The sequence below is a fragment of the Convolutriloba macropyga genome, unplaced genomic scaffold, assembly GCF_964194025.1.
Source record: "Convolutriloba macropyga unplaced genomic scaffold, txConMacr16.3 SCAFFOLD_1697, whole genome shotgun sequence".
NCBI classification, from domain to species: domain Eukaryota; kingdom Metazoa; phylum Xenacoelomorpha; order Acoela; family Convolutidae; genus Convolutriloba; species Convolutriloba macropyga.
Window position 1 is genome coordinate 13,020 of NW_027453465.1, and position 24,634 is coordinate 37,653.

Sequence of the window (24,634 nt, forward strand, 5' to 3'; positions counted from 1 at the left end):
CGGATCTGTACATCATATTAGTAAATTTGAACCAAACTTGGCAACAAAAGCCAACCCTTCAGATCGTTATAGAAAAATGAAACAGAAAAAAACATATGGACGAAAACCATAACATACACTTTGAAAAGATCAAAAACGGATATTCCAAGAAATAGCGCATAGTTGAAGACAAACACTAACAATGAATAGCACATAGCTGAAAGTAAAAACCGCAACACGGTTTTAGAAACCAGAATAAAATGCGAGTCATCTAGAAAAAGTTCAGGGGCAGCTCTGGAACAATTAGACCATGAGGTTTGGCAAACAGTTGCTTTTGCCTCTGGTTTTTTTTTAAAATTCGGTTTAGTCGAGATATACTATCAACAGGCTAGAGCAATTAGGGATGGTATGGGCCAAAAAATATTTCCCGTTTTAATTTTTGGACAAAAGTTTACTCTCATCACCAGTCATCAGTCACCAATCTCAGTCATGATAGAACATCAGTTAAATAAACCCTACAACAGCAGACTTACATGCGCGGATGATTGCTTTTGACCGTTCAATTTTGAATTAAAACAACTGCCATGCAGTGAAATGCGCCAAGTTGATTATTTTCGACTAAAATGCCTAGTTGACTAAAATGCACCCAACATAACACATTAAGAAAAACGAAATTGAATTAGTGACAATTAGATCAAATTTTGAGTTGTTCGTACCGGAAATTTAGGCAAATTACCATCCAATGCCAAGAAATACCAAAAGTGACACGAATTCAAACAAAAGTGCTAATTTCGTAAGGCCGATAAAAAGCATGAAAACACTTCCTCAAATTTTCAGTTTGCCGCCAAAATGAATTCCTCTAAACGAATAAAGAAACTAATTGACAGCAGTGACCAAAATCACTCCGGCTATGTTATAGCTCTAAAAAAGTAAGTCAGTCCTCACTCTAATTTTGAAGAAAAAATTGCACAGCAATTTGTCAACCTGATCGCTATGCCAAAAACAGCCCAGCAAAGTAAATCATCCAGAGTCCAATTTGCCAAACCACAACAAATTACATCGTAAATAAAAAACACCCGAAAACCTAACAACGGATGAAGCACATACACCAAATTCCAACAGAGCAAACCCAACCAACATCTCTGCAGATGCCTTTGTTTTGCTCTGAGCAAGATGGTCACAAAAAGACTTGTAGCCTCGGAAGACGCAATCCTCAAAGAAGTCCGTGACTGTGTACTGACGGGGGATGAGTAAAGGTGCAAACAGACGATTGTTTAAAAATGAGTCCCAACGTGAAAGTAGGCTGCGTTCGCATCGATTATGGCCTAGCGTTCCCACAGTCCATCAAAATCGCCTACATAGAATAAATTCACTCAACACATCTCAGTTAGGGGAAGACTGATATCACCATCCATGCGTGGTGGCCGTATATGAAAAGGGATTTCCTTGCAAAAACATCAAAATGCTGGCCATGCATCAAAAAAGTAAACAATTTAGCAGGTGATACCATCATCACATTGTCCGCCATAAAAGTCTGTAATGGTCCTAATGAAGAGATTCAAACTGACTTCGGCAGTACGATCTAGTCTGAGCAAGATCATGAAGTTCATATTCTTGCCTGCGTAGACTGTTTCTCTAAATTTTCATCTGCGGAGTTATTTGACCACGCCAATGCCAATAAAATCCAAAATCATCTACAAAATTACATCTTATTGAACGGTATTCTGCGGTGCGTTCGCCTTGACCAAACGAGATGCCAAATTGAAAGCTAAATTGTAATTTTCGCCAGCAAAACCATATTGAAAAAAGCAACCAATTAATGACCACCTAGCCATTGGTTTAGTAGAAAGCTTAATTCAAACAGTTGAACGTCCTTTTGGTTGCATTGAAGAAAGCTTTTAAATCACAATTTATTTGGAAAAACTTGGTTAAATAAAATTAAACGAACATGGAATATGCAGACAGAGAGCTCTTAGAATAAGCCAATTTAAAGCGCATTTTGTTCGCAAACCCAGTACACCTTTAAGCAAAATAGTTTTTGAATCAAATCTAAATAAGCTATCTTATCAGAATGTTTTATATCAAAATACAGATCAAGATACCGTTCAGTGGACCACTTTCACACCCGATCAGAAATGAGAGGATTTCAATCGCAGTGACACCAAAATTGAAGAAATCCAACGTATTTCGCGGCGCCAAAGAAAAGCAACTGGCGAATACACCAGGCGAGTCGTAATTGATGAAACTAGCTGGTCTATTTTGTCAGATATCTTGAATGGACGAGTCCCTCCAGTTAAAGCCGACGAAGAAAATAGTAGATAAGAAACGATCTAAGAAAGGCCCCTGGCTCAAAAATCCTACACCTACACAATCAAAAAACCAGAAAAACACAGGTTACCGCGAGGAAATCTTATGTGGCGAAATTCTGCATAAATGCCAAAAAAGAAACTCCACTGAAAACTTGCGTGGACAGAAGACAGAAAACAACCTCGGGAGAAATAAACCAGGACAAGATAGCAAAAATAATCCAGCAATTTAAAAAGGAAAGTGAAGGGCGACAAGCGCAATAGCCGAAAATCACACGTCGCCGACGTTAGTTTGGTCTCATCAGTCAATTCGAATTTTTCGAAAGCAACCAGAGTTCGAATGCCCGCAAAGCCGGCTCATCCGCCAGAACTTTAACACATTAAAAACACGCAGTCAGAAAACACAAGAAACACACCACAAGAATTGCGACGCAGCAAGAGACCGAACTGCAGACACGGATTCGACAAGCGAGTGAACTGTATCGTGTCCCGTCGTATTGACTGCTTCTAAGAGAAGCAAAACAAACAGCAGATCGCAGGAAGCCAACAAATCAACACAACAATCAACGCCTCTTGTTGAAAGCGGCTCTTCCGCATTCTCTACAGTCGCACCCCAAACAAGTGTAGTAGAAGGCATACTATCTTTTGCGGCAACATTATGTCATTCAACTACTCATCTCGAAATTGGAGTCATCCTGCCTCAAATTTCACGTGTTTTCCAAACCTGGACCTAAACAACGAATCACCAAACTTGGCCCTTTTAATACGCTCAGCTTTAGAGGCAGAAATGAACAACGATTCGCAATGCAATTCGAATTTTTTAAAAACTAACAAGCTTGAAAAACACCATCCACTTATTTCATTATTTATTTTAACCTCTACATCTGATAAATGATTTCTTATACAGTTGTAAGTTATAACAAAAACAAAGCAAAGCTTTAATTTCGTTTTGCGATGTAGGAAATGTCGCACACAGGTTTCATGTTTGTCCTCAATTTGTTGATTAGCCATTTTCTTATTAGGTATATTTTCATTTTGGATTTGTTTATGTGAGATGTTAACAGATTTCACGTTGCAGTTCCTAAATCATCTCATTGTTCATACTTTCTGCAGCTTCGTTGCTAAGATTGTTCACCTTTTGGTTTGAGCATTCTCTTTTGTTCATGCATATGCTTTTGTCCAGCAATCAATCCTTGGCAGCCTAAGTTACCTTTCCTTCTTAAACTTGTCTTGTGGAAGTTCACTGCCGAAATAAAATTTCAATAAAATCGTTCTTTTCGCCTAGCGAAGCAAGTCTGTAATTCTAATGAGCAAAATCGCCTTGCGAATAAAACTAATAGCAAAGTAATCTAATAAACCTGTTTGACCCCGCGAATCAGCATTAGAAAGATAATCGGTATAAACGCAACGCTAAATAACAATAAATATCGTAGCAACGAATTGTGTACGACAACCTCAGAGGCCTATAGAACTTGATATGAATCTATCACAACCGAACAAAAATATCACCACTGAACATGTTATTCTCACTGTAACATTTGTCATTTCTCAAATCTGATTGGTTAATGTCTCCTTTTCGGCTAATATTCCATTCAGCTAATTTTCTTTTTGGCTAATATTCAAGCACCATCAAAAAATGAATCTATTCGGTTTCGGTCCCCTCATTTCACTGAGCATAAATCTTTTATGACCCCCAGGCGCACGTGCAATTTTCCTACATAGTAATGTGCTATATAACAACATATAATTTGTAACGGGGGGGACAGAATAGATCCCAAAATATACGAACGAACATGTTCTCGCAATAACATTTGCGCATTTTTGAATCTGATTTTTTAAAGTCTCCTTTTCGGCTATTATTCCATTCACTAGTTTTCATTTCCGCTAATGTTTACGGCACCCTAGCACCTATCTTACTGCCTAGTTTCCAACACTCCAGTATTGGAATATTTTGGAAACTGGTGCTGGGAATTTTGGCCGACAGATGTTTTAAGCCGAAAAATTAAGTTGAAAGGCCGAATGACACGCTCACTGATTGCACCCGGTAAATTAACATAGAAACCTGCTCAATCACAACACTTCGGCCGTAACAGGGGGGGGGGGGGAGTTCTGCTTATATGCGGGGAGAAAATGAGAAATTTGGCCAACAGCTTTTTTTTGATGACAGGTTGGACTATTTTAACGGTTAGAAAACCCTGAGTTGTGGAGTATAAGTTACGTGACTGTGATTGAAATCGGTGGGAAAATTTTGCGTTCGTTTAGATCCGCCCGCAATTCGAGATGTAAGTCGTAAAATTTGGGTATATTTTATGCGATAGTTTAATTTAAGTAAATATTAGTCTCTTCTTCTGCTCGTTTTGTAGGCCTGCTGCATATTTCTTCGACGATAACGATGACGTCAATATTCACGTTACCGTTTCTGAGAAATAGTTTTCCCGCAACGTGCTATTTCTGTTAGTGTATTTTGCGTGAATTTATGGAAACTGAGAAAATATTAAACCGTTGTTGAGCCAGCAAATGAAAGTATTTACAAAATGGCGAGTCGATTGATGAATTCTGCAGTTCGTACAAACAACAAAGAATCAAGGTATTGTGTATAATAGATTTTCATTTTGCCAATTAATTAAAGTGTTTTTGGGAATTTGTTGTGAAAAAAAACAGCAAGGAATTGTTTTGTACTATCAGTAACTGCAGATACTTCATTATATAAAAATGTTTACGGCACCCTAGCACCTATCTTACTGCCTAGTTTCCAACACTCCAGTATTGGAATATTTTGTAAACTGGTGCTGGGAATTTTGGCCGACAGATGTTTTAAGCCGAAAAATTAAGTTGAAAGGCCGAATGACACGCTCACTGATTGCACCCGGTAAATTTAACATAGAAACCTGCTCAATCACAACACTTCGGCCGTAACAACGTATTTCGCGACGCCAAAGAAAAGCAACTGGCGAATACACCAGGAGAGTCGTAATTGATGAAACTAGCTGGTCTATTTTGTCAGATACCTCGAATGGACGAGTCCCTCCAGTTAAAGCCGACGAAGAAAATAGTAGATAAGAAACGATCTAAGAAAGGCCCCTGGCCCAAAAATCCTACACCTACAAAACCAAAAAACCGGGAAAATAGAGGTTACCGCGAGGAAATCTGATGTGGCGAAATTCTGCATAAATGCCAAAAAAGAAACTCCACTGAAAATTTGCGTGGACAGAAGACAGAAAACAACCTCGGGAGAAATAAACAAGGACAAGATAGCAAAAATAATCCAGCAATTTAAAAAGGAAAGTGAAGGCCGACAAGCGCAATAGCCGAAAATCACACGTCGCCGACGTTAGTTTGGTCTCATCAGTCAATTCGAATTTTTCGAAAGCAACCAGAGTTCAAATGCCCGCAAAGCCGGCTCATCCGCCAGAACTTTAACACATTAAAAACATGCAGTCAGAAAACACAAGAAACACACCACAAGAACTGCGACGTAGCAAGAGACCGAACTGCAGACACGGATTCAACAAGCGAGTGAACTGTATCGTGTCCCGTGGTATTGACTGCTTCTAAGAGAAGCAAAACAAACAGCAGATCGCAGGAAGCCAACAAATCAACACAACAGTCAACGCCTCTTGTTGAAAGCGGCTCTTCCGCATTCTCTACAGTCGCACCCCAAACAAGTGTAGTAGAAGGCATACTATCTTTTGCGGCAACATTATGTCATTCAACTACTCATCTCGAAATTGGAGTCATCCTGCCTCAAATTTCACGTGTTTTCCAAACCTGGACCTAAACAACGAATCACCAAACTTGGCCCTTTTAATACGCTCAGCTTTAGAGGCAGAAATGAACACCGATTCGCAATGCAATTCGAATTTTTTAAAAACTAACAAGCTTGAAAAACACCATCCACTTAATTCATTATTTATTTTAACCACTACATCTGATAAATGATTTCTTGCACAGTTGTAAGTTATAACAAAAACAAAGCAAAGCTTTAATTTTGTTTTGCGATGTAGGAAATGTCGCACACAGGTTTCATGTTTGTCCTCAATTTGTTGATTAGCCATTTTCTTATTAGGTATATTTTCATTTTGGATTTGTTTATGTGAGATGTTAACAGATTTCACGTTGCAGTTCCTAAATCATCTCATTGTTCATACCTTCTGCAGCCTCGTTGCTAAGATTGTTCACCTTTTGGTTTGAGCATTCTCTTTTGTTCATGCATATGCTTTTGTCCAGCAATAAATCCTTGGCAGCCTAAGTTACCTAACAATAAATATCGTAGCAACGAATTGTGTACGACAACCTCAGAGGCCTATAGAACTTGAAATGAATCTATCACAACCGAACAAAAATTGTCGTACAGATTTACAATCTGTAGATTTGAATTGTTTCGTAGCGCCAATTAGCGTTCGTTATTCGGCCAATTTAAGAGTGAATTGGCGGAGCGAATTCAAGCTTTATTTTGTTATTCAAATTTTGATTATTTGAGTTACAAAGTTTAGGTTGATTTGGCGGAGCGAAATCACGTTCAACTATCTATCGGGTATTTCGCTTAGCGAAAGATACCAAATTTTTGATGCGTCTGAATTTAGACTTTGGCGGATCGAAATCTAGTTAAGAGAGAGAGTCAACTATTTTAAATTACGAAAATGAGAAGAATGAAATTAGGCAAGATTAACAAACTGCTTCACAAATTGTTCACAAGATAACATTACTAAATGGCGGCAACTGGCAATCACGAGACAAGGTGAACAGACAAAAGATCATGCATAGGATATAAACAAATTAACAAGTATGAAATCATCGGATTTGATCTTCAAAATTAAACTGTTTAAATGAACAAATTAAAATAAGGAAATTGAACTAAATTAAGTTAAACAGAAATTGAACTAAATTGGTTGCACCGAATTAAGGAACTCAAACTAAAAATGTACTATTGTACCACATTTCCCCCTTGGCGGAAATAAATAACATGTTATTTATCAGAAAATTAGTAAGAAATATGTACTTGTAAAATAATTATTATTGTAATGTTTGAGACAGAGTTTTGAATGGTCAGTTTTACTCATTAATCGCTTTCGCTTTCATAATACCTTTCCGCCTCGCCAACTGTCATAGATAACTCGGGTTCCTCATAATTCGGAGAGACGTAGAATTGCGTGGGGTAGGAAGTTGTTGGGGAGCATGGGCCAACTGTGAAGTTTGACTCCTCTTGATTGGATTGCGCTGCAGCCGTTTGTATTGCAGAAATTATGGACTTGTTTTTGATTTGTTGTTTTTAATGTTTTGCCGTCTCTTCTGTTTTCCAATTGCTGAAGTACTTGGTGTTGTGGGAGGGCATGATTGAATTGGAATTACAGACTCATCCGATTCTGTTGTTGAAGTGGCAGAGCGTTTTCTTTTTGAAGGAATTAGCGCTGCGGATGCTTTGGTGGCTGCTTTTCTTTTCGGTCTGCTTGGTGGCTCCGCGATAATGATGCTTGAAGTCGGTAGTTGCATTGGCACTGCGGGATCGTTATTTGACTCCGTGGTTTGATTTCGCGGCGCCGTTGTCTGTTGTATCTTTGGCTTGGTTGGCATTCTTACTCTGAGGGCGCGTGTTACATTAGAGTGAATGGACGACACTGTGCTGACGTCATCTGCCACTTTTCTGTGTTTCATTTTCTTTCCACCTTCTAACTTTTTTCCTAGTTCTTTAGCATGGTGATGAATTATTTCCTCCGTTGTTTCTCCCGTGGGGATTTTCGGGCGTCTATTTGCATATATTTGCAAATCTGTTTCTCGTTCCGCCTTTGTACCGAACTTTGCGAGGTCAGAATTCCGTATAGTAACCTCTCTCTTGCCCGGTTCTTTGATTACTGATGTGTTTTCGGTTGTTTTAATAACTGACGATCCTGGTGCAAGTACGTCGTATAGACCGTCGAGACTTTTCTTTGATCGTTTTATTTGTGGTTTTTTCTTTGCCAATTTGAGCTCCAATGACGATTCTGTCCTTGGTATCGGTTGACCAACATCGGGATGAGAAATTAATCTCGATTCTTTATTTGGGTCGTCTCTCTGTCTTTTCATTGCCTCTTTGCCCAGTTTGTCCTTGTTTATTTCCATTTCTATGTCGCTTCGCTCATCATTGTCCCATTTGTCGTCTGTGATGAGTTGGTCCCATTTGACGGTCTCCAAATCTAAATATTTGTTAAGAATATTTTTGTAAGTTAAACTTTTTGAATCTGGATTAGTCGTTATATTGCTTAATGGTGTATTCGCTTTTCTGCCAAAATGTGCCTCAAAAGGTGATATTCCAATAGTCTTTTGACGACATATTCGTAACTGATAAATTATTGAATTTATGGATGCTTTCATGTTAAATTGATTTTGCGCCGCCGTTTTAATACAGGCTAAGCGATTCTTGATTGTTTGAATGAGTCTTTCAACCAAACCAATAGCTCTGTGGTCGTGTATTGGCGCCTCGATTAGCTGTATATTATTTTGATTACAGAATGTTTTAATTCGATGCCCCGTTTGACATCTAGCTTGATCCAATCTAATCGCGCGGGGTATACCGTGTAGCAAAACATATTCTTGAAGAAACTTTAAAATATTATCTGCATTGGCTCTATCAAATACCTTTGCTGTTGGAAATTTCGAAAATCGATCAAAACATGCAAGAAAATAAATCTCTTGATTTTTCTCATTATAAATGGGTCCTCCAAAATCAATTTGAATCTCCTCATTAGGAACTTTACATAGCTTTAATGGTGCCCATTTATTTGCTGGTATAATAGGTTTTAAGTTTTTAAAAATTTTGACACATGGGTTGCACTTTGCTGTTTTGGTGGCAATATCCCTGTGCATGTATGGCCACCACGCGTGTGTCGCCATATCCGTCATTCCCCATGTGCCAGGGTGAGTTGCGTGGATTGCATCTAAATACGCATCCTTGATAGCATGTGGGAGTGCAATTCTGTCGTCTATGCAAACACACCCATTCTTCACGTGTAATTCCTTCCAGAAGGAATGAATGTAGGGTGAGATTTGTCTGCATCTGTCTTCATTGGACGTCAAAATGCAACCGCGAATCTCTTTCAAGATCGCGTCCTTTGTTGTCAGGCTGGCCATGAGAGAGCTTGAGAAGATTTTTGAAAGCGCGAAATTGAAGGAATCCATGTACAAGTCGTCTACCGAAGGCGAAGTGGCTGTTGTATCTGTAGTAGGTGTAAGGGGGGTCACAGGTGCCGCTTGAACAGTAGAGGGCCCCGCCTCTGCAAATCGGACTCTCGAAGGGGTCGATTGTTTTACAGTCATCAGTGTGTCGTCGTCAGAAGGAGATTGAGACATCATATATACGTTCTTGAATTTTGTTGCGATGCGTTGAAATTGATTTAGATTAGAGTGTGACTGTTCGGTGGGTCGGTTTAAGGCAAAAAGCGAGTGAGGAATGTTAGTTGTTTCGATTTTGGGGATGGAATTTAAATTATTTATCGTTAATTCGCTAATTGAGTCGTCAATTTGCGTGCTTGTAGAATGTTCTGGATTTCGCGGTGCGAAATCACCACATAAGTTATTAGTGGAATTTGGATTATTTACGACGCAATTTGTAGATTGATTTCGCGCTGCGAAATCGACGTAATTTTCAGCATTTAATAAGAAGCGTTTCGCGCTACGCTTAATTATATCCAATTTAGCTACAATAAATTGTTCGTCGTATGTGGATATATTAGCAGCTTGTTGATGCGGGTCGCGAGATATATAAACCACTAATCCCATTTTTGTGCCCGGAAGGTGATCAATCGAAAATTCAAATTTGTGCCCGGAAGGTAGTAAACGATCTACCCATCGCGTCAGTCTACTATTATATGATTTATTGGATCTGTTTTCTCTCATAATAGAGAGAAGGGCTCTATGATCAGTTATTACTGTAAAGGGTTTGCCGTATAAGTAATACTTAAAGTGTTCCACTGACCAAACAACACCCAGAAGTTCTAGTTCGTTTATGCTATATCTGTCTTCAACAGAGTTCAAAAATCGCGACGCGAATGCTACAGTATGCCACCCATTAGGTTTTCGTTGCTCCAATGCACATCCCAATCCCTTACGCGAGGCGTCACATTTAATTCGCGTTTCCAAATCCGGGTTGAAATGCTTATTTTCAGTTGTTTCCGTAATTTGTTCTTTTATTAAAGAAAACTGTTTATCGTGCTCTTCCGTCCAGAGAAATTTCGAATTTTTCTTAAGCAATGGTAGGAGGAGGTAACATAATTGTGACAAATTCGGAATAAATTTTCCAAGATGGTGTACAGATCCCATAAAAGATCGAAGTTTTTTAAGATTAGTAGGTGCCGATAATTTTCCGATTGCATCTGTTTTACTTGAAAGTGGGGTTACACCAGACTGTGTAATATTATGACCGAGCCATTCAATCGTCTCTTTTGCGAAATGACATTTTGCCAGATTTATGCGTAAATTTTCTTGATCCAGTTTTATTAGACATTTTCGTACTAAATGAAGATGTTTTTCGATTCCACCTCTACTAACGATCAAAATGTCATCTAGGAAACAGAAAGTATTTTCTAAACCGGCTAGGGTACAATCAATAGCTTTTTGGAACTCCGCCGGCATGTCTGTCAGCCCGTAAAGTCCAGTTTTAAATCGATATGTGCCAGTCATATCACCACTGACTATATTGAAGTTACAATGGCGGGCCGTATCACTGTGTAGCTTTAATTGACTATAAGCGTATTGCAAATCAAGAGTTGTGAAATAAGCAGTCTCCTGCGGCGCCGTTGACAGTGTTTGCGAAATCGTTTGAATTAGCGAATCTATATTAGGCATTTGATACTTGTTTTTATGAATAGCTTTGTTTAGGATTTTTGAATCAAGGGCTATTTTGATTGACTTATCCTTTTTTACCGTAATGACAATCGGAGATATGAAAAATTGATCTGAACAGTTGTTTAACTTTTCAATATGTCCTTCGTTTAACAGTTTTTCTAATTCAATTTTCACTTTCGGTTGGAGGTGAATGGGTACTTTTCGTCCTTTTTGATGTATTACTCGATAATTTTTATGAAATTTTGAATTGACCGTGTGGTTTTTTGATTTCCCAATTTGAAATATCAAATCAGGAAATTCCTTTGCCATTGATTTCTTGATTGCACAAGGTGGATCTATATTATTAACTTCAGATTGCGGGCAAGGCTTCTGAGAAATTGTAATACCTAACTGGTCAAAAAGATCCCCTCCTAATATTGGTCTAAATCCATCGGATACAACTGTTATTTTTGCCTTTTGTATACTCCAATCATTGCATTTTACCGGCGTTTTCAAAGTGCCAAGAGGTTGGACGATATCATTCGAAAATGACTTCAATTCCAATGGTCTTTTCTCCGACCATTGTGATTGGGCGCAATTGAGCATTATTTCTCTTGCGAGTGACATATTAATAATGGTACAACCACTACCAGAGTCTAGAAGTAAATCGCAGTTTGTGTTTCCAATTGTTAGTGTTAAATTTTTCAGTGTCAAATTTGGGGAACTCGTATTTTCAATAGTGGCAACGTAATTATCATCCGAAGAATCATAGTCTGAATTGATTTGCGCATTATAATTGATATAATTGACGTTTAGACTTTCCTGGCTAGAATTTTGATTAGATGTTTCTGCCGTATCTATATTGTTAATGCGATTAGTTTGTTGAGTGTTTCTTGAAGAATTAAGTCTTCGACGACAAACTTTAGCGAAGTGGTTTTGCAAACCACAGTGATTACATTTCTTACCCATTGCGGGGCAAACCTGACGATGTGTAGGTGTCCAGACTTGACCACAACCACGGCATTGACCAATGGATGCACGGTTTGTGACTGTTCTGCTTGATTGAGGTCCTCGTGCTCCCGCGCCGCGAAATCGATTGAATTGTTGTACTGTGTTTACCGTACTGCCAGTTGCGCCGTTATTAGATGAAATTCTTTGCTGATTCTGATTACCCATTTCCTCTCTGGTTCGACTGTGTCCCTTAGAAGCTCTCGCTGAATGTCATCGTCTAGCATGTTAGTGATGAAAATGTCCCTGATGATGGCTTCTTCACGGTTTTCAAAGTCACAATTTTCAGCTAGTTCTTTTAAGATGCTGTAAAATTGCTCTACAGTCTCGCCCTTTTTTTGCTTCCGAGAGAAGAACACAAATCGATCGAATGTGATGTTCCTTGGGCGGATAAAGGCAATCTCCATCATTTCCCAGAGTTTTAGAGTAGTCAAATCATAAATGTTGTCGTGCGGGAATTTTTGTGTTAGTAGTCGTCTTCCTTCAGTACCAATACTGAGGTACAACAGGGACACGCATATCTGATCGCACAGATTCCAAGGACGCTCCCCACATAGTATTCCCGCTTCGGTTATTTTTTGACACTTTAGTTCCCATTGTAGCTTCAGCTGGTTGTTTCTTACTCTACGTTCTCTTTCTGCTTCCTCGGTTGTGTCGTCAATCGGCATTTCGTATTTCGGTTCCACTGGTAGGCGAACTGTCGATGGTTTGGGTTGAAGCAATGTGTCTATAGTTATGTTCTCGCGAGCGAGAATCGCTAGTTTTAATTGAATTCTCCATTTCTCCCATCTGATCGGTGGGTCTGAGGTTGGTCGTTCCCAAAATGGCTCTATCGAAAGCGGTGTTTTTCTCAATTCTCGAGCTGGCTGCGCCATGTCGTACAGATTTACAATCTGTAGATTTGAATTGTTTCGTAGCGCCAATTAGCGTTCGTTGTTCGGCCAATTTAAGAGTGAATTGGCGGAGCGAATTCAAGCTTTATTTTGTTATTCAAATATTGATTATTTGAGTTACAAAGTTTAGGTTGATTCGGCGGAGCGAAATCACGTTCAACTATCTATCGGCTATTTCGCTTAGCGAAAGATACCAAATTTTTGATGCGTCTGAATTTAGACTTTGGCGGATCGAAATCTAGTTAAGAGAGAGAGTCAACTATTTTAAATTACGAAAATGAGAAAAATGAAGTTAGGCAAGATTAACAAACTGCTTCACAAATTGTTCACAAGATAACATTACTAAATGGCGGCAACTGGCAATCACGAGACAAGGTGAACAGACAAAAGATCATGCATAGGATATAAACAAATTAACAAGTATGAAATCATCGGATTTGATCTTCAAAATTAAACTGAATAAATGAACAAATTAAAATAAGGAAATTGAACTAAATTAAGTTAAACAGAAATTGAACTAAATTGGTTGCACCGAATTAAGGAACTCAAACTAAAAATGTACTATTGTACCACAAAAATATCACTACTGAACATGTTATTCTCACTGTAACATTTGTCATTTCTCAAATCTGATTGGTTAATGTCTCCTTTTCGGCTAATATTCCATTCAGCTAATTTTCTTTTTGGCTAATATTCAAGCACCATCAAAAAATGAATCTATTCGGTTTCGGTCCCCTCATTTCACTGAGCATAAATCTTTTATGACCCCCAGGCGCACGTGCAATTTTCTTACATAGTAACGTGCTATATAACAACATATAATTTGTAACGGGGGGGGGGGAACAGAATAGATCCCAAAATATACGAACGAACATGTTCTCGCAATAACATTTGCGCATTTTTGAATCTGATTTTTTAAAGTCTCCTTTTCGGCTATTATTCCATTCACTAGTTTTCATTTCCGCTAATGTTTACGGCACCCTAGCACCTATCTTACTGCCTAGTTTCCAACACTCCAGTATTGGAATATTTTGGAAACTGGTGCTGGGAATTTTGGCCGGCAGATGTTTTAAGCCGAAAAAATAAGGCGGGAAAAAATGAGAAATTTGGCCTACAGCTTATTTTTGATGACAGGTTGGAATATTTTAACGGTTAGAAAACCTATTTTGTAACTGCGGGACAAAAAAAAACACTGGGGGGGGGGGTCATACACACTGGGGACATAAAAACACAAAAAGTACCAAATGCGTTTTTAAGTCTTGGAAGTGCACTTAGAAAAGACCTACGCACTGGATGTATTTTTCGAGCCCATTTGTGTAGGTTTCTTGCTATACTTAGCTACCCTCCTCAGTCTGTTTCTTGCCCCCACATAGACCTGCCTCACTAGCAAAACCTCCCTTTTGACCCTTTCCCGTAAATCCTAGCCCTGCTCTGGCCTTGTGCCCAGCATTCGAAGGCAAGAGACTAGGTGTCAAGCCACTAATTCTATTAAGCGAATAAGAATTTTGTTTTAACACATGAAATATATGCTTGTCTTGAAGTTCTTTTTAGACATTCTACAGTGAATGCTTGGTTCATTTTCCTGCTAAGAAAAATCATGGTTCCACAGATTAATTTTTGTCTAAATAAAATTCTTCATAAAATTATGATTTTTTTAGAAGTCACTTCAGGTTGCTCTTTTGAAAACTTGTTAATATCTAATTTTTATGGCTCCTTGACAGGTTTCGTGCTTAATTTTAACTTGTCTTTGCCTCCCCCAATTTGCCCACTACACTAATAACGTCATAGATGCAGAGCTAGTTCTCTAACTTTTAATTAGTTCACCTATATAAAATGATCATGAGTACTCCAACGAGAAACGTTACATATCTCGAGTGGTACTCTACTGACCTTGTCGTCTTCTAAGAACAATTTTCCAAGAAGAGTACTTTAGCTAGAACATTTTCATTCAAAGATTGGTTGCATCAGTTAATTAAAAAATTGGTATAAGTTACAACAAAGTCAGTCGCCCGAGAGACTAAATGCCCTGACACGAGAGCGCGAGCGCCCGAGTACTGGGCACGAGGCCTGAGGGGAACCAAGATTTTGTTCTAACATATTTAGATTACCAAAGGGTACGAAAGTGATGAATTTCATTTGAAATTTATGCTAAGTACAATTTTGTAGATTAGTGAAAGCAGATTTCTTAAAAATATACATGAGTTCAAATAAACCAAACATCTCCCTCTCTGATAGCGAAGCAGCCAAGTATTTATAGAGGTTTGATTCAAGAAGTGAAAGTCTATTTTTTGTCCTAAACTTAGTGTCCTATGGGACCTTATATTTTGGACAGAAATAGACTCTCACTTCTTTAACTCTTAGTTCAAACTTTCAAACTAAGCTTTCTGCCTCGAAGTTTAAGTGACCAATGAAATTGTACACTGGGTTCTCTAAGTCTAAATTGAGAACTTCGTCAGGTTGGTAAGTTGCAAACTTGCACTGTTGACTTTGTCTATTCAGCCTGTGATTCAGATTTCGTTGTCCTGGAAAAACTTTTTAGAAAATGAATTCGAATAATTCCGCTATGACAACATTTCTAATAGTTTTCTCTCAGTCGAAACTTTTGTGGTAGAAATTGAGGAAAGTTTGGATTATATTTTGACCCATAAAACCTAATGGGTATATAAAATTTTCAACACCAATTGCAAGTGCTGTATTTTTTACACAGTGACATACTATGTAACAACGCATCACTTTTGAGTGGGAACGGTCAGAAAATAGTGGGGAAGTAGATCATATGTCTCACCATGTTATATTGTATTTGGATATAGTTAGGTGCCAGGCTAGGTGTGAAAAGCAATAATGATTTAGGTGGTAATTAGAATGGCGCTCTGGAATCTATCTTGTTTTTAAGAAAAACAAATTAAATTTTTATTAATGAGTTACAATAGTTTTTCTTGTTATACTTTTCGCGGTAAGAAATCGATATTTTTTAAAACAAGAAAGCTCTGAAAGGCTTTTATGTTTTTTCTTTCTGTTGTCTCTCTTTTATTGACCGTGAACAATTTTTGGTCCTTTTACTCTACTAAAATATGAAGGAATTTTGAAATCAAGTGTTGTGTATTTCGAATGCTTTGTCCAACTTGTTGAATTGAAAAAAAAACTTGGTTTAACTGAGCAATTTTCTTGAAGTGTTTTAGTGTTTTCTCAGAAACTACGAATGTAATAATTGCTTCAGATATTACTTCGTTTTGTTTATTAAGGTAGGTGGTCTGAAACACATACTTCTTTTTAGATGCGTTAATTCTAAAACCTCCAGATCAACCTCATATATATATATATATATATATATATATATATATATATGTATATATATATATATATATATATATATATATATATTGTGATTTTGTGACAAATATATTTTGTCATGTAACTCGTATGAAGTTTGTCAGTTTTTAATTGGGGTATATGGTAAGCTACCAAACATCTCATTTTCACGGTAAGGGCAGAGAGGGTTTATAAAAAGTAAATTTTATTTGTTCTTTGATCACAAGTTTGAGACAATTGCGTCTTAAACGGATTTTATGATACTCAAACAGGGGAGGCTCTATATTATTTTTTCAATATAATATGGAGAGAATTTGTATCAAGACTGGTCACTTTATTGCTGTTCAAGAATCATTCACGAAAATGTAATCTGCGGCTGTCATTTTGTTAATTTAAATTTTCTAAGCATATCTTTTGCTACCATATTTGTTCATTAGGAAAATTCATGTCAAGCGTTGATTTTCATTTCCGTATAGCATCTATATGAAATAATTTTCGTTTCCATAAATCTTGGAGGAAGTTTGGAAGAAAACGCGAATCAGGCGTTGGTGTATGTTTTGTTTTGTAATTGTTTTATTTGCTGAATTGTTGATTTCTTAAGAAAACCTGAAATTGTTTTTAGTGGATTTTCAACAATATTTTTGAAATTAATTGTTGGCGATAGTATATTTTTTTCAGCAATCGATTTCAATTATTTGCACAAATAAAGTCCGACAAAATTGTATTATTCTACATTTTTCTAGCACAATGTTATACGTTTCCTCATATTTTTCTGAGTTTTTCAAAGAGTATTAACACTTCTAAGTGCCATTGTTTATTGAAATCTGTTGCAGATTTTATAGCAGATTAGATTAGATCTTTTTCTACACCGTAGAGATGGATTTTAGATTTATTTTTTGAAGTCTTGCAGAAATCATTTTATTACAGCGCATTTGGTAGCCAAAATAACAAATTATGTATTAACTCAGATCTTTTTCACTTGAGAGATTGTGCCAGCATAATATTTTTGATGGCTTAATTAAATTGAGTTTTATTTTACATAATTGTCTTTTTTATATAACCATCCGAATATTGGAAACTTATTCGGCGCACAGCGTTCTCGAAAAACAACAACCAGGAGTTTTGTTCCAGTTTTTGAAAATTTTTATAAGCATGACGTTTTTGGCTAATTTAATATAGCAATTTTATTCTCTGTGCTCTGTCGGACAAATCAATGTAACTATTTTTTGATGTCCATTTCTACACAGTTAAATGAGTTTTTCAGAACTTTTTGTTATTTTTTTGTAGCTCATTTTACTAACTGTCTTTCTAAGAAATTTGCTATGTTGAAAAAAAAATTATGGCAATGTTTGTGGTCATTTTAGATCAGTTAAGCCTGAAATTTAATTAGAAATTGTAAATTTGTTGTTTTGCTTATTTAACATGACCAGCGGTTTTGTTGGAAGCATCCAAGAAAAATAAGAATAATGCATTTCTTGCATATTCTCTATCTAGAACGCAAATCTATAAAAAAAAGATTGGCCTTTCGGGAAAAAATTTAAATTTTTCTTCAGGCCAATTTAAGCCAATTTCATCAAAATTTAAGAGTAATTTGATCAATTTTCCGGTGAAAATTTATTGAGATTCCGGGAAAGAGGAAAAAGTCATTCGAGACTTGTCGTATTGGATGATTGCATTTGAAAATTCAAGGAAGCACGAAATTTTAGAAAATAACTCTTATCGTACTTCAAAAATACTGTAATGTGTTTTAATGAATATACATGAATCAAATGATGTACTAACTGAAATCTTCGTTCGCTCGATAGACTATGCCAACGTAATAGGCTTTAGTTTTAGACAGAATGTTGTTTTTGTAGTTGTGTATTTGTGGCTTTAAATCTTCAAATTTTATTTACATAGCTAGCTAGCAAAGAATAAGGCAACTTTTTCAGCATAAAGCATTCCTTTAAGACAAATATGAGAATTATAATTCCTATTGTCGAAAAAAATCGTTATCTTCTTTAATCATCGTTGATTTAGAGATGAAACAACTCCGGAATATTGTTCGAACCATGACCGGGAAACCAATACCCAAGAGGAGCAACCCAATAAACCCGAGAAAGTATTTTCAGCTCTACGTCGTTTCAAGAAAAACAAGCAGGCGCAACCAAGGAATAAAAACAATATTCCTCGCAAACCCACGTGGAGGTCAGGGAAAGATTACAGATTTTCCCAAAATGCTGAAATTATCAAAGTGCACAATACTGGAAACGTAACGGCAGCTTTTACTAATGGACGGAATAAGGAATCTTTCGTAATTTCCAGGAAAACTTTGCATCCGTGGAGTGAATTTCTGAAGAAATCGGACATTGTGAAAGCTGCGGTCTCTGATATTAAAACTCCTAAGAGTAAAACTATTGCTAAAGACTGTTCAATTATTCAATTGAGAGCTGAACGAAGTGTTGACGAAGTAGGCAATTTTTTCACGAAAACTCTGGCTCAATTGATGAAAGAGAAACGGACACTGAACCAGAAGAAAAATTTCATTGCTTTTCTCAAATGTGAACCTGTTTGGCAATATTTCTTAAATTATCAAGCTCCAGGCAGGCAGTTTTACATAATTTGTCGGAAAAAGATCATGATCATTATAAAAATTGGCAGGCTGAAAAGCCAGTTTAAATTTTACGTGACTCAGTTTTTACGCAAAGTTTTTAAATTCGAAATAGTATCCTTAAATAATATCGATATAGATAAGTCGAAAAGTTCGATGCTTGTATGTTCCTTGAGAAATTTATACACCATAGTCGCAGAATTGGTGCCTGAGCATTGCCCGAGAATCGTTACTTTGATGGAAAAATTAGCAAATGGAACTCAGCGATCGTGGATAAACTGTATTAAAATTTCGATCAAAAATCCTGCCTGTCAAAATGATGATTTCTCACGACTTGATTGGAACGAGTTGCCCTCAATGCCAACGCAAACCGAAACTGAAATGCACAATAATAGAGGTGTTAAACGGAAACTAAATCAGGTCAAAGTTACAGTACCCTATCCTTCAACTTTTGACTACCTTGACACTTACTTCAGATTGCTAAGAGAGGATTCGAACAGAGAAATACGGGAGATCATTTCCAAACAGGCTTTTATTGTTCCACAAGATAACCTGAAAGTGAAGCGTTTTGACAATCTGTCATTCGAGGGCATTGCAGTTGACAAGGGAATTCATTTTGTGATGAATGTCATGAGTAAAGACCAGACAATGCTCAAGAAATGCGATCTTCAACATGGAAACTTAGTTTACGTAATGCCGAATTGTCTGCGAGGGATATCCGAAATATCACAACAACCATCAACGTTTGAGCTCAAACCATTTTTCGCAACAATTTCACTGAGAGTGGATAAAGTTAGTGACATGAAAAAGTACAGAATCTGCTTCACTGTGGAAGTTCCAGACGGATTTTGGGAACAAATTGACCTTTTCAACTTAACCCGCCAGTTACATCTTCTTAGCGGTAATATTTCTCTGGTCGAAAGCAATGCTTACTTCAGAGCGTTTGAACCAGTGCTGGAAAACTTCAAAAGTTTGGAATCAGAAAATCTAGCGTTTACTGAACAACTTGTTTTTCTCAGATCGGCTGTAAGGATTCCAGAATATCTGCTGACAGATGATCACTTGTTCAATACATCCTGTGTTTTCCACAAATCGGTCGCTAAAATCAAAACAGACATTGAAATCGTTGATGAAACTTCAACATCGTTGGCCATTGAGAAGTTGGACTCAAATGATCAGCTTGAAATCTCTTTTGGCGTTGACGAATGTGAAATTGTTGACAACTCGGTTGCTGAATCTACTGACGATCACGCTCCAACAGAACAGTTGCCAGCAGATAGTTCATTGACAAATATGGACACCGTGCCAAAGAATCAGAATGACGCCACCGAGCTCCTTTTAGTCTCTGATGATGAAGTTGCTGAGGCGAATGCTACTGAGAAGATTAAGCAGAAAGATGAGCAACTGAATGTTACAGCTTCCACTCCGCGAAAAAAGAAAAGAACAGAGGCTACATTCCATGAACTGCTTGAAGCTCTTGAAGATAGCTCGGACGAATTTGGAAGTTGCTTAGACGAAAGTCAGAAATCGGCTATGGCCCATATTTTGCAGAGCCACATTTCTATAGTTCAAGGACCTCCCGGATGTGGGAAAACTTACCTGGGCGCAAAATTTGTCGAGCTCATAACCTCATTTCATCCTCAACTTTCAAAACCCATTCTACTTCTGACTTACAAGAACCACGCACTTGACGAGTTTATTTTGAGGGTTCTCAAATTTTTGCGCCCGAGCGAAGTTTGCAGAATTGGAGGGCGAAGCAAAGAGCCCAAAATTGAAGAGACAACGTTGAGGTCGAAGAAAGAATCGAGTAGAACTAAAGATGGAGTTGCAAGAAGAGAGAGTAAGAAAAAAGAACAAAGCATCTTGGACGAATTACGCAAAGTATTCGGTTCCTATCACATTACTGAAAATGAATTTGTTGAAAAGTTTTTGTCGTCAGCCCAAATTACTGGTCTGCTAAAAGGTGCACCAGAAATTCCTCTAACTTTTCTCAAGGAGACACAGAATTGGGAGCTGAATTTAACAACAATTAGACATAAGATCAAACAAATAAACATTGATGGAATCGTTGAAAGAGCCGTGGTCCGGTTCAAGCCAGAGAACCCTGACATTGACATCCGAACTATGATAGTTTCCCGGGATCGATCGATCTCTGACGCAGATGAAATTGATGATTTGCGAACAGTTTTCTACAAGATTTTGGAGAAGTGGCTTCCGACTCAAAATCAGATTGAACATCTGAGAAAGAGGTTTGTTTCTCAAAAAAATCCTAAAAGAAGCAACGAAAAACCGGTAACGTCTCAGGCGGTAGATTCTTCGTCTCTAGAAGAAGACTTGGACGATACAAAATGGGACGAAATTCGAGAGTTAAATTACACTTCAGAATTCCAATCGAAAATCGGCAATGAGTCGAAAAAAGATACAAATAAACAATTGGATCGTTTGAAACAGCAGTCCATACTCCTAGGTGGAAATGAGAACAAAAGTTGCTTGTATCTCCTGCCCTTTGCGCCTCAACTTTGCGGTGGTTTGGACTTCAAAACAGTGAATGTTGACAATTTGTGGTCATTGACAGCTGTTGAGAAAGTTAAGCTAATTCAGAGCTGCTTGTTAAATCCTAGTCAGGGTCAATTTTATGTTGCAACCCAAAATGACAACAGCGAACTGATAACAGAGTATTTGTCCGATTGTGTTGAAAGTAAAGAGGAGGAATACATACAGAACGCGACCTTGCTGCAGAAATGCCGATTTATTGGAATGACAATAACTGGTGCGTCTATCAACCGACAGTTGCTGGACCTGATCCAACCTTCAGTTGTCATAGTCGAAGAGGCAGCCGAGGTTCTTGAGGCCAACCTTATTCCAGTTCTCAAATCCTACGTGGAACACCTGGTCTTGATTGGCGATCATAAACAACTCCGTCCCAGAGTTGAAGTTCATGAATTAGTGCGAGAATACAACTTCGACGTTTCAATGATGGAGCGTTTGATCAAGGGCGAAATGCAATACGTCCACTTGAAATGTGAGAACAGAATGCGACCTCAGATTTCCAAATATCTGCGCCACATTTACCCAGAACTCGAGGACGGTCCGAAAACCTTCAAAATCAAACCAGTTCCTCTATTTGAAACGAGTTTTCTATTTTGGACTCACTCGCATCCAGAAACGGGAGACAGAAGTTACTCAAATCTAGAGGAAGCGGTGCGATGTGCAAAACTGACTCATTTTTTATTGCAACAAGGGTACAAAACCTCCCAGATAACGATATTGGCAGCCTATCTGGGCCAGAAGAGCTTGATAAAGCGAAAGTACGCGGAAATTTGCAAAAGTTCCACGGATCCCAAAAGTTCTAAAGGGGTGGCAACCGAAGATGATGTACAGATACAGACGATAGACATGTACCAGGGAGATGAAAATGACATTGTCATTGTCTCACTAGTCCGATCTAATGACAAAATGTCATTTGGTTTCATGAGACTGCCTAACAGACTCTGCGTTGCCCAATCGAGGGCCAAGCGGCAGGTCATCTTCATTGGCAATGCTGACTTTTTCAAGAAATGTACCACGTGGGCAAACTTTTTGGAATCCTTATCCTGCGACAATGCAGTGTCAACATGTCTTACTATCGTTTGCCCGAAAGAGGAGCACAGAGATCGAACTCGGATCCTGGTCAAGGATTCTTCGAGTTTTCCTGCTCGAGAATTTTGTCGTGAAATATGCGGAATGGGCTTTGAGAAATGTAGCCATACTTGCAAAAAATTTTGCAAACCAGATCACGATCATCTAGAGTGCAGAGAACGTGTTGATTACACCGATCTATCGATCTGTGATCACAAACGGTCCAGGCTTTGTTTCTATCCGCCCTTTTTGGTTGAATGCAAGCGCAGGTGTGAATACGTACTCCCCAAATGCAATCACCAATGTGAAAACACCTGCGAGCCACAACACTCGCATGAAAGTTGCCAAAAGAGTGTTCAGGATCTGTGCCAAGATTGTGGGAACAATTTATGGCATCCTTGCTGCGTTCCAGTTACCAATATCGAATGCGAGACCCTAGTCAGGATAGCTTGTAAAAAGTGCAACAAGTTTGGAACAAAAAAGTGTCACGAAAGCGTCGATCTGTTTAAATGCGTTCAAAGTTGTGAAAAAGTTCTCGAATGCGGCCATCAATGTGAGTTCAAATGTTTGCAAGATTGTTCATCAGTCAAGTGCGCAAAATGCGAAGAAGAGCAGAAGAAAAAGCACGAACAAAGTAACAGAGAATTCATTCGGTTGCATTTAGAATTGGAGGAGCTGAAAAAATCGGTTACAAATAAGGACAAAATCAACCATTTACAAGAAGAGCTATTGCCTGGTTCCGGCGATAATTACGATGAATACACTCAAGTCGTGACCAAATTTACAGACTTGATCGGTCACGAGCAGCTTAAATCTATTCGTATTGAAAAAATTGTTAAAATTTTGAACAAAAATTTAGTAAAAAGATTCAACAAGTCTTTAAAAAATATGAACGATGCTTCAAACCATGAGCTCAAGCTTCATGAGGTTGACAGCAATCAAGTAGAAGATGCTACTAAAAACGGTATTAAGTACCTCTCTTCTAAAACTGATGAAGAGAATATTTTCGGACGGGTTGTTTGCTTCAAAGAACTCCCAGAGTTGCAATTTTCAACTGAACAAAGTTGTATAATGACGGATAAAACTAACAATGAATCATCACTGAAAGCACTTATTATGTGCAATGTTGCGGTTGGCAAATTCGCAGCGGTTACAAAAAAAATTTGCATTGGGAAAAAATTGTTATCCGAACCTTTGTTAGAAGATGGCTTTGACTCCGTAAAAATTGATTGCGACATTGAAAACGACCATTGTCAGAAGAAATTGCTCATTTTCAAAAGTGACCGGATTTTGCCCCAGTATGTCCTATACGTTCGAAAAGCCGAATTTAATGATTTCTGTTCATATTCCCAAGAAAATGCGAGTGAACTGCCGTCGAATGTTGAAGTTCTTGACGAAAATTCCTCGTCTGTGATTCAACCTAGTTTGTCTACTAGCAGCTCATTTACAGCCGCGGAAGATGTTAGTCATGGGTGCGGGTACGATTGTGCAAAAGACATGGGAGCCAAACCAGAGAGCAGCTCATCAAATGACGATGCCCTGGATGAACGCCCAAAAGAACCCACAAACATCAATGATGGGAAGTCGAACTCGCCAAAGGTTATAAAGCCAATATGCAATGTTGATTCACCGCCCCCTTTATATCAAAGAACAGCACTAGATGAAAAGATTCCCGATGAATCTGAGAGAAATGAGCGTTTTTACCGTTTTCGAGCACTTACGAACGTACCTTTGTCCTTATATGTACTTCTACTTTAATATGCATGCCTGCATAAATAAACACCTAACGTATACGGCCAAACATGCGTTCGTACATAAACTCAATCATTCATTTCTATCTCTCATTGCAAAAGGAAAAGTGATAATCTCGACCACTGTCATCAAAACAACCAGGAATTGGTCAGAATGCTTAATTTTTTTTAAAAAAACCTTTAAAAACGCTCATTTCTCGCAATTATTTGTACCAGACGGAGCAGCCTGAAGCAGTCCCAAAGCCATACAATTTGCGTCCCCGTGTGATCAGAAACAATAATAAAATAACATAATGGAGTATGGAGTTATATGACAAAATGCGCAATGTGCCAAAATACCAGTATGTTCATGGCCTGCTAGGTAGGATCAAATGAAGTTAATTT

General features: G+C 38.0%; 1 protein-coding gene across 1 annotated transcript; it reads left to right on the forward strand.

Moving 5' to 3' along the window:
* Window positions 1-4,772: 4,772 nt before the first annotated feature.
* On the forward strand, window positions 4,773-24,277 carry LOC142358304 (NFX1-type zinc finger-containing protein 1-like). The gene is made up of 2 exons (XM_075409728.1): window positions 4,773-4,872; window positions 18,311-24,277. The coding sequence occupies exons 1-2, from the start codon at window positions 4,820-4,822 to the stop codon at window positions 24,255-24,257; spliced, it is 6,000 nt and encodes a 1,999-aa protein (XP_075265843.1). The 5' UTR covers window positions 4,773-4,819; the 3' UTR covers window positions 24,258-24,277.
* Window positions 24,278-24,634: the final 357 nt, after the last annotated feature.

Bases quoted from the DNA above. Each gene is read 5' to 3' on its own strand.
- LOC142358304 (XM_075409728.1), top strand. From the start codon at position 4,820: ATGGCGAGTCGATTGATGAATTCTGCAGTTCGTACAAACAACAAAGAA. The intron at 4,873-18,310 runs GTATTGTGTATA...TCGTTGATTTAG, and splicing joins ACAAACAACAAAGAATCAAG to AGATGAAACAACTCCGGAAT.